Source organism: Polistes canadensis, unplaced genomic scaffold (assembly GCF_001313835.1).
Source record: "Polistes canadensis isolate GaletaPanama2010 unplaced genomic scaffold, ASM131383v1 scaffold_67, whole genome shotgun sequence".
Classification (NCBI taxonomy): Eukaryota; Metazoa; Arthropoda; class Insecta; order Hymenoptera; family Vespidae; genus Polistes; species Polistes canadensis.
Window position 1 is genome coordinate 572,815 of NW_014569614.1, and position 11,160 is coordinate 583,974.

The window sequence follows — 11,160 nt, forward strand, 5'->3', positions numbered from 1 at the left end:
GTTTATTTAATTTTAGAATATTGTGGAGTATTAACAGTTTTGGTATATCGGCTATAGATTTGGGATCAAACAAGGTTATAGATATTACAAAACTATGGAAAGATACTACATCCGAGAATAGCACAAAATTATTAAATTATAATAATTCCACAGTAAAGACTACAAAACAAACATCTAAACAATTAGTTTTTCAAACACAAGAATTTGATTTAGATTCAGATTATAATTCTGAATAAAAAAGTAATAAATATAATAAAAACATTATACATTAATAATATTTATAATAGTTTACATTAAAAAATGAAAAGATGATTTTAGTTTTACTAATAAATAAGTATTATAATAATATATTATTTGTATTAAAAAATTATATTTTATTTTGTTTATTATTGTTATTAATATTATTATTTTATTTTACTCGTAAATCGTTTGTCCAATTCATGACGATCATGTGCAACTTAGTAAAGACTAGTAACTATTTTTTTATAAGTTGGCGATACTATGTTTACGGCTTACGAATAAAATAGTGATTTGTTTGCGGCATTTTTCTACAAGCTAAGAAAAAGTAATAAGTGGTTGTATAAAAATTAAATTAGTTACGGCAAATCGGTTGAAAATATAATGGAACCGAGTAATGAGCAAACATCAGGAATCGTTGAAGCGAATCTTAACAATGAACAAGAGCACAATGACGAGGGCATGGAAGAAACGGAAGATTATAATTTCGATGGAGAAGAATATCGGCACTTCGTACCGCGAGGAAGAGGTAGCTTCAGGTGCGTCGGTCTTTTTGTTTATCCCTGGAATTATTTTTTAATTTTTTATATTCTCCTTTTAATATTATTGAGTCTATTAGAGTTAGGTTAAGCCTTTCAGCGTAATCGATGACCACCAACATATTTTTTTTTTCAATGATTGACAAAGAAGAACAACAAATACGTTTTGTTGCGTGATTAAAATGATAACACGAAGAATATCATTTTTTTTTAATTATATGATAATTAAGCAATCAAATGCAATTTCATGCATTTGATATAATTTTAAAACTTTATTGATGTCGATTATCCAATGAATACTTTTGCGCTTTCTATTTATTTCTTTACTAAAAATTTGATGTTAACAGTTGTGAGTTGGAGACATAAAGTCTTTACACAAATAGTTTAAATTGTAGATTAAAGATTAGTTAAAGATATTTAAAACATAGATAAATAATTTCAAGCGTTTTGGCAGAGGTGGCTTTGATTTTCCAATGAGAGGCGGTCCTCCAAGATTTCGAGGAAGAGGTTTTGGTCCAAGGGGTCCAATGTTTCGTGGAGCCAATAATGGATATCCATTTGAGGGTCCACCACGACCCAACTGTCCACCTGGTCCAGCTGGTCCTCGCTTTAGAGGGCCACCACCTTTTGATCCGAGCTGGGGACCTATGGGACCACCTAACATAATGGGACCACCAAATCTTATGGGACCACCAGGAATGGTAAAGAGCATTGCTTTTTTTTTATATATTACTTATATATATATATATAAAATATATAAAATATATATATATATAATCTGAAATAATGTTTGTATTATAATGATAATAGTCTTCTCAGATATCTGTATCTTCTTAACTAATATATATTCAATAAATTATGTAATCAATTGTTATAAAGCTGAATGCATTCTGGTAAAAGCAAAAGCAGATGGGAGACATACTATCAGAGTAAACAACTGGAAGAATATCGGTATTTGTTAACATTTATATAATTTTTCATTTTTTTATTTTCCTTAAAAAGATCAATGTCTACATAATATATAAATGGTTTTATAAAAGAACATTCCTTATGATAGTTCTTTTATTTTTTCCTGGCATCCCTTTGTCTATTATATGTGTTAATAGCCACCACCACATATGATGAATGGTCCCATTGGGACAGGACCAGGATCGTATGGGCCACCTCCTGGAATGGGACCACCCAATATGAATAGCGTAAGCTAGTCATAAGTGTAATAGTAGATGTATAATGTGTAGTATAACATAAGCAATTGCAAGGTGTTTAACAGATTCCAGGTCAACAACAAAACCAGCAGCAACAGAGTCAACCACAAGGAAACATTCCAGGACTTGATCTTAATGGAGAAGTTTGGGTAGAAACTAAAACACCGGATGGGAAGTTGTATTATTATAATATACGATCTAGAGAGACAACATGGACAAAACCCGAAGGATCCAATGTAAAGGTCATGGTGCAAGATCAGGTTAGTTAGATTTAATAACATAATAAAATAACAGTAATTCTTTTTACAATATCTTAATGCATGAGCTTATTATATATTTAAAAACATAAGATAATTGTAATTTTATGTTTAATACATTAGCTAGAACAGTTAGTACACGGAGCATCTAAACAAACAGCTCGTGCTGCCACTCCTACTTCCACACCTAATACTCCAACGCAAGTGAATGAAAATAGAGTATCTCAGGGTAATGAACAATCATCCTCTAATAATGCAGATGCATTGAATCAGATGAGTACTGCACCCCCAGGTACAGGACCTCCTCCATCTTTGAACGATGCTCCAGATGTCAATACACAACCATCAGATACAAGTCAAACTAATGGTAAGTAAACCTTGTTTTTATTATTATCTATTCTAGTGATTTACTCTATGTATATATATCGTGCTATTTTATAAACTTTACAATATACTTTTCATACAATGCAGGATCAGTACCTGCAACAGTTGCAAATGCTCAATCAATAAATACATCGACCATGAATACAAATATAATGCAACCACCACCAAATATGATGCCAATGCAACATAGGATGCCCAATCAGTTTGGTGGTCCAATTCCAACTCAATTTGGTACAGCTCCATTTGGTATGCCACCACCAGGATTTCAACCATTTGGTGGTTATGGTCCACCGCAGACAAACTGGGGTATATTAGATAAATGTTTTACTAGATAAACTTTTATATTTGATTGAAAAGATATTGAAAGTATTATATAATTTATTATTATTAGGTATGCCACAAATGCCACATGGTGTAATGACATCTCAAGCTCCCGCTGAAGATCCAGCCATATTAGCACAACTTGATTCTGAATTAGTTGCATCAGCTATGATTTGGACAGAACATCGTGCTCCAGATGGCAGATCATATTATTATAATAGTAAAGCAGGAGAATCTGTGTGGGAGAAACCACAGGCATTGAAAGACTTAGAAAGTGAGTTAAAAATAAACAACGCAGTTAATTTGTACTGTTAGATAATAGTTAATGTTTTTAAGAAGTTAATTTAAGATTGCGTTATACAATGTTGTAATATTTATTAAGACATTATTTTATTTAAATATTTTAATAGGTGCAAAATTAGCACTTCGTCAAAAAGCAGAAGAGATATCAACTGCCACTTCTACAACTACTGCAACTACCTCCAGTAACAACAATAATAAAAGCCCTTCTGAAGTTAATAAACAAGAAGTCAAACAAGAGAGTACTCATGATACCAAAGATAATGCGAAAGAATCTGAGGCTAAACCTAAGAAAGAAGAGGCTTCTTCTAAAGAAACAGTTAAACCTCAAGATAAATCTAGACCAATTTCCAGTACACCTGTACCAGGAACACCATGGTATATTTTAATTCTCTAACAAAATATTGGTATATTGCATCATTTAGTATTATTATGTATTTATCTGTTTAGGTGTGTCGTATGGACTGGCGATGGACGAGTCTTTTTTTACAATCCTTCATCAAGAATTTCTGTTTGGGAAAGACCAGATGATCTTATTGGCCGTCAAGAGGTGGACAAAATGACATCTACGCCACCAGATGCAGTTGGAACACCTAAACCTGTACGACAGTCAGATACTAGCGAAAGTAGTGACGATGATCAACCAACTCCAGCTAAGAAAATAAAACAAGAAGAGCCTAAACGTATGTTGCATAATTGTAAATATAATCTACACAGTGTAAATGATAGTTTGTGAATAGATAACATAATATAATATTTTCCTTGTATAAAGCTACTATCGTAAAAGAGGAAGAGGACAAGGATGGTAAGAAAACGATCGATATTGGGAAGGAAGCAGCGATCGAAGCTGAAGTCAAGGCAGCAAGAGAAAGGGCTATTGTTCCACTAGAAACTAGGATTAAATCATTCAAAGATATGCTTGCAGAGAAGGATGTACGTTTTGTGTTTTGAGAATAATTTATATATTAATTTTATAAACTATGTTATAATATAGCATGCATAATATTTATATTTAAAAAAATTTATGCATAAAATCGTATTTGTATATTAGGTATCAGCATTTAGCACATGGGAGAAAGAGCTTCATAAGATCGTGTTTGATCCACGTTACTTGCTTTTAACGTCAAAAGAAAGGAAGCAGGTTTTTGAAAAATATGTTAAGGAGAGAGCGGAGGAGGAAAGACGCGAGAAAAGAAATAAGATGAAAGAACGTAAAGAACAATTTCAAAAACTTTTGGAAGAAGCTAATCTTCATGGAAAGTATGTTAAATATACTTATATACACACACATAGATATACACTTACGTACTTAACTTATATAAAAAATGAATTGATGAACACATTATTAATATATAATAAACTATATATTTATATGTATATAGTTTGTTAATTTGCAGATCATCGTTTAGTGATTTTGCACAAAAGCATGGACGTGACGAACGATTTAAGAACGTGGAAAAGATGCGCGAACGGGAAAGCCTCTTCAACGAGTATCTCTTGGAAGTCCGAAAAAGGGAAAAAGAGGAGAAAACCGCCAAGCGAGAGCAGGTATTCTTAATTTATTTAAATAACTATGATTTTACAGTGACGCAACAGCTACTTTTTAGGAACTTGTTACTCTGTTCTCTTTCTCTTGCAAAATTTCATATTATTTTAATAATTAAAATATTTTTCAGTATTTACACACACTAATATTATTATTACAAAGAAAAATATATTACATTTTCTTCTTACAAGCTGTTTATATAGATGCATTCAAAAGACTTTCGTTTGTAATATATTAAAAACATAGCTATTTAATATAAAAATATTTTTTTATATGCAGTTATGTTGACATTGAAAAGAAATTAGAATAATATAAAAGAGACTTTTATATTTAATTATAACTTGATTTCAAATTTATTGAAAATAATGTTTTAAATATATTCTTTTATACGTGAATGCATCTCGATTTTCTATGTTTATAGAAGATTGATATATATATATAAACAGAGTATTTTATTTAAATTTAAATATAAATAAAATTCAATACTTTCGTTTCAGATATCAGTAAGATTTTCTAAGTTATATCTTTTAATTTTTCTTATAAAGTCATATTAAAAATAGTGTATAAAAATCAAGTAAAAAAAAGGAAGAATAAAATCTGTAATTGCAAAGTAAGATGCATTTACAAAAAAATAATACAGCATACAAATATATTCGTGCTTTGAAAAATTTGAACAAATTATATTATCGAAAAAAAGAGATATATATATATATATATATATATAATATTCCATTAGTTAGCAATGCTTAGCATTGATTACTGACGTAAGAAATATAAATGATAGACAATACGCCATTATTGCTTTAGTTCGAAATATATAATGCGACTTTTTTCTTAAATAATTTAATATTATATAGTTGATTAATAATTAATATACATATAAATATATACATCTATTATATATATATTTAATTAAACATGTATTTTCAGATATAACTAATTTATTCTTTCAGGTTCCATAGGTATGTTATTATTTTGTTCCACTTGTATGATTACATATATAAAATGAATTTCCTAATTATTTTTTATGGCTGAAGAACACATACCAGGAGAAGTTTCTCTAATCATTCTCTACTCCAGTAGATTTGCTCGATAGAGAAAATTTCTTGTAGCTCTAAGACGGGAGATGTAGAGAATAAAATCTTAGTATGTGACGGTTCCTTATATACTTATGTGTTCTGAACTCTCCACTTCAGTCAGGAGGCAGGCAGGACAGGTTCCGTATGTGGAGTGGCTTGGTTCTGAAGCTGGTTGGTGGCATGGATGATGTCATCTACCATCCCCACCTACACTACGTGGCACAGTTGGCACACCCTCGCGCGCCGCATTCTTTACTCCAAACCAGAGTCATGAGAATGAACGAACTCGGTATTTGTATATTACTCGTAATCCTCGTTACTTCAAAAAATTAACTTTTTCCCAAAATTTTAAAAACAAAAAAAAAGAAAAGGAAGAGAAAGACATACAAACAAACAATATCGAAAGAATTTTACATCAATCGCAATAGAGTTTTATCTCACACAGGGTAGTTTTATTTGTTCAAAATATACTTTGATATGCATTAATTTGTTCTCGGGATTTGAAAATATATAAAAATACTATTATTTTATCGGTATTAAAATTTGCATCCAATGTATCGAAGCAAGAATGAATTCTTATGTTATTTATTTTAACATCTTTTTTTTTTTTTCATATATCACAAATAAATTCAATTTTAATCGCAGAGAGTGTAGAAATCATTATAATTAGTTAATCGTTCTTGTATCGAAGCATTACAAGTCAATGTTTAAATTTGGTAATGAAAACTTTCTGTACATATCTTAAGATTCCGCAAAGAATTACATATTAATATATATATATATATATATATGTGTATATTACAATGATATTTTTACATATACACATATATATACGCGTTTATTTTCTGTTCAGTCATATTTTAATTTACGATTGAAATTTTGATTTCAATTATATCACGAAATTGTATACTTTTGCGAAAGGATCTTTAATAGTGCACAAAGTTAAAAATGGTAGACAAAATTTTTGTAGTAACGTGGTATGATGGGAAATGGGTGTAATGGGGAATATATATTTGTATAGATTTGTGTTCTTTTAAAAAAAACAAAACAAAAAGGAAAAAACATTAATTAAATATGAAAGTAATCAAGACGTTATGGACATTGCAGGGGTAGTTAGACTGTAATTATCAAGTTGATTATAATAACACTATAACACTCTTTCTTCGTTGAAAATTAATGTAAGAATTAAAAAAAGAAAAGAAAATATACAGGTTCCAACTTGTGACAATAATTAAACGATAGAGAACTAATTTTTATAGCAGTATTCGACTAGCAAGTTTTTTTTCTCTCTTTAAATCAGAAGGATATTACTAGCAAAATAAAAATATAAATATATAAATAAGAGGATAGTTACTATACGAAATTCCGAAGTCGTCCGTAAATTACGCAATGGGAATGATAGAGGGTATTAAATTATTTTTATGTTATAACAAAATTTAAAAAAAAAAAAAGCGAGAGAGATTATTCTCATAAGTGGAAATTATTTATAAATATATATATGTATAGTTAGTTCTCTAAATATTAATTTATATTTATGTTCTCTCTAATAAAATATTAAGTTGCTTTTTTTTAATTTATATATATTTATGTAACAAGAAGTTATTAGTGCTACAATGTCATTAAAAAATTGTATAACTAATACTGTTGTTACGAAACTTCAAGAAATAATTACAAAAAGGAAAGTAAGAAGTAGAGTTACTAACTCGTTTCGTAATTTGGACGGCTAAAAATTTCTTAAATCACACGAACTCGATGATAATCTACTAACATATTTTTTCTTTTCAGCAAAAGGGAAGGCGTTTAAAAAACATATTCATATTTAATAGCAAGTTGTCATTAAATCAAGACAAAATACTTTCTTATATTAGGAAGCAGAGTTTTTACATTAACACAGAATTCGTGTCAACAGTTTATCGTTTTTTAATGAGTACAAGTGATGAATGTATAAAATATAAATATATTTATATTTATATATGTAGAATTCGATGTATGTATGTTTTGTATGTGGAAGTGTGTGTATATTAATTTAATGACAGCTTGCTAAAATAAACTAATCATTTTTACAGCTATAATGAGTATACTTTTTTTCAGCAGAAAGCAACACAGCATATTTTATAAAAAAAAAACAAAAATTCCAACGAATAGAGCCCTTACAAAGTTGTTGTGATATCTCCTGACGCGAATGAACATTATTCAAATATTTGTTCTACCCATTACCGAAATACACAATTTGAAAACCATAATAAAAGGTTTGCAAGTTGAAATAGTTTATGATCCACATTACAAATAATTACTACACATGATACATGAATAATAAAATTATTGTAATGTGGTTAATAAGCGTGTACTCATTGGTTGGAAATATTATTAAGCGTGCATGATAATTACGAGGAAAAATTAAAAAAGATTATTACAATAATTATTTAATAAAGATTTGTATAATTAAAATAATAAGAGATAAGCAAAATTGTTTTGTTATTTTTTCTCAATAATGACGATCTTATGATGAATGTATTTCAGGTGAAAAAGGAATTCATAGCAATGCTACGTGAGCACAAAGACATTGACAGACATTCGCACTGGAGTGACTGTAAGAAAAAATTGGAATCTGATTGGAGGTACAGAGTCGTAGAATCAGCAACCACTAGAGAAGATTGGTTTAGAGACTATATTCGTATTCTGAAGGAGGAAAGGAAAAAGGAAAAGGAGAAAGACAAAGACCACCGCCACAGAGATAAAGACCACCATAAGTCTGAGAAGAAGGACAGGGACCGGAAGGATGTGGATAAGTATAAAGAAAAATCTAAGGATAAATCTGATAAGGATAACAAGGAAAAGAAACAGAGACGAAACGATACCGCTACTGAAGAAAATGGAAAGGAGAAGAAGGAAATTGTTGAGAAGGAAAGTGGAGAGTTGGAAGAATGCGACGAAAAAAATGCTAAAAAAGATAACTATGTAAGTTCTCCTAAAATTACATTTTCTTAAACACTCGAAACAAAGATATGTGCTTTTATTAGATGTTACAAATCTGTGTTTAATTATTATTAATATATATGATTTAATTGTAGAAAGAAGAAGGAGACGATCATTCTGATTCCGAGGAAGATCGTGAGAAACAGAAACGAGAACGTGAAAGAAGAGCAGAAGCTAGTTTAAGAGAAAGAGAGAGAGAGGTACAAAGAACATTAGCTACACATCTTCGTGATCGCGATAAAGAAAGACAGCATCATCGTCATACTGAAGCTGTTCAACATTTCAGCGCGCTTCTTGCTGATTTGGTATGTATTAGAACTATAAAATGCATTTAATTTTAATGTTTGAAAAACATTCCATTCAAATGTATTACTTTTTTGTAATAAAATATTTGAAAATTTAGGTAAGAAATGGTGATCTTGCTTGGCGAGAAGCTAAACGACAATTGAGGAAGGATCATAGATGGGAATTAGCGGAGAGTTTAGATCGCGAGGAAAAAGAAAGATTGTTCAATGAACATATCGAACAACTTGGTCGAAAAAAGCGAGACAAATTTCGTGAGGTTTTAGATGAAGTTGGTGCTTCCACTGAACTCACAGCATCTTGGAGAGACATTAAGAAATTGTTGAAAGATGATCCGAGATATATTAAATTCTCATCCAGTGATCGGGTAAGTTAATAAATAAATAAAGTTTACAAATTGTACAGAAAATATCTATTAATCGCATTTTGTTTTTATTAATAGAAATGTGAAAAAGAATTTAAAGAATATATCAAGGATAAACTTGTTGCTGCTAAGGCAGATTTTAGAGAACTTCTGCAGGTATGCCATGTATTCTACGTTAACGTATCGAATATACTTCATTTCTGTATCAATATGTTTCTAATTATTTATTTAGGAAACTAAATTGATTACCGATAAAACGTATAAAAAGGTGCAAGAAAACAGTGCATGCCTTGCCGAAATTGAAGAGATTTTGAGGAAAGATCGACGTTTTCTTGTATTAGAAGCCGCTGCTGCTGAACGAACGCGGTTATTGATGGGATATTTGGAAGAATTAGCTCGAAGGGGACCACCTCCACCTCCGACAGCTTCGGAACCATCAAGAAGACCAACCACAAAGTAAATATAATTAATTTTTTAAAATAAACCATTTACTCTCTGCAAATATGATATATTATTTTTGTTTCAGTTAAAGCATTTGAATCGGCATGTGTGGAAACATATATGTGGTGCCCAAAATTATTAAATTTATTGCTATAGTTGGATTGAAGTACTTTATCTACAAGGTGATAATCGTATGTAATTATAGGTATCAATAAAAATAACACCAATTCTACACAATTAAACGTGTACTGTGTTATATAAAAAGTACTAAGTTTCGATCTGACTTGTCCATTGAGAACCATTAAAAAAAACAAGAAAAAAAATATGTATTATGAAAATAAATACGTAGGTATTTATTGCATTGTCAGATTTAAGATCTATGAGTGTGTCCGATTAACAATACTTATATAATGCAAAATATATATGCTTTTATAATTCTTTTATATAAATTTTCATGTGCAAAGGTAAAACTATAAAGTTCATGAGATGTGAATTTTCAACTCTCTCTTTCTCTCTCTCTCTCTCTCTCTCTAAGCTGTATTGTGCGTTTGACGATTGTGTAATTGAAGATAATTTATTGATTATGTATATTATCTGATAATTTCAATTAAAGAGAGTTGTATCATAAAAAAGAAAAAGAGAAATTTATGACAATCAGACGAGGTATATTTTTTTAGACGCACGATTATATTAAATATAGAAGATCTTTTAAAAGTTAAGTTATTTGAACAAAATACAGCGCAATAAATGTAAGTATATGATTAAAATCAACAAAAGGAACCGAGTAGAATTACGATAACCTGATGATGCTTTATGATAGTTCATATTCCTCTCCGTACTTGGTGTTATAGGAATGTGTGTGTGTTTACACACTTGACCCCTGTTAAATACGAAGATATCGAGAAGTTTCCACGAACAATTGCTTCTGTATATTAATCATTATCGATGATTTACGTATGAGAAACGTAAAGATGACGAAAATTTATATTAAGTTCATTTAAATATGGTAAACGAAAAATTGTAAAGCGTATATAATACATATTGTAGAGTTGTATCAAGAGTTAGTATATTGTTGTATTTTCTCAGTATACTCAACATAAAAGTCTATACATATTATCACCATGATTTTCATTATATTTTAGTTTAATCCTTCTTTTTTAAGATTTAATTCTTTAGCAATTTCCTTCTTCGATCATTAAGAAGATCCA

At 29.8% G+C, this 11,160-nt stretch overlaps 1 protein-coding gene across 7 annotated transcripts; it reads left to right on the forward strand.

The window, feature by feature from the left end:
* Nucleotides 1-492: 492 nt before the first annotated feature.
* On the forward strand, nt 493-10,275 carry LOC106786186 (transcription elongation regulator 1). Of its 7 annotated transcripts, none has more exons than XM_014747311.1 (19): nt 493-776; nt 1,231-1,477; nt 1,883-1,972; nt 2,047-2,241; nt 2,362-2,467; nt 2,531-2,605; nt 2,710-2,928; nt 3,014-3,217; nt 3,354-3,621; nt 3,694-3,926; nt 4,016-4,176; nt 4,295-4,503; nt 4,626-4,791; nt 8,389-8,826; nt 8,940-9,149; nt 9,248-9,514; nt 9,590-9,667; nt 9,744-9,967; nt 10,038-10,275. In XM_014747311.1, exons 1-19 carry the CDS (start codon nt 622-624, stop codon nt 10,039-10,041), a joined length of 3,549 nt encoding a protein of 1,182 aa, XP_014602797.1. In that variant the 5' UTR covers nt 493-621; the 3' UTR covers nt 10,042-10,275. The 7 variants fall into 7 exon arrangements, with proteins under 7 accessions (XP_014602797.1, XP_014602798.1, XP_014602792.1 ...); XM_014747312.1 differs by having other exon boundaries at nt 2,071-2,241; XM_014747306.1 differs by having other exon boundaries at nt 2,362-2,605.
* The last annotated feature ends 885 nt before the right edge of the window (nt 10,276-11,160 follow it).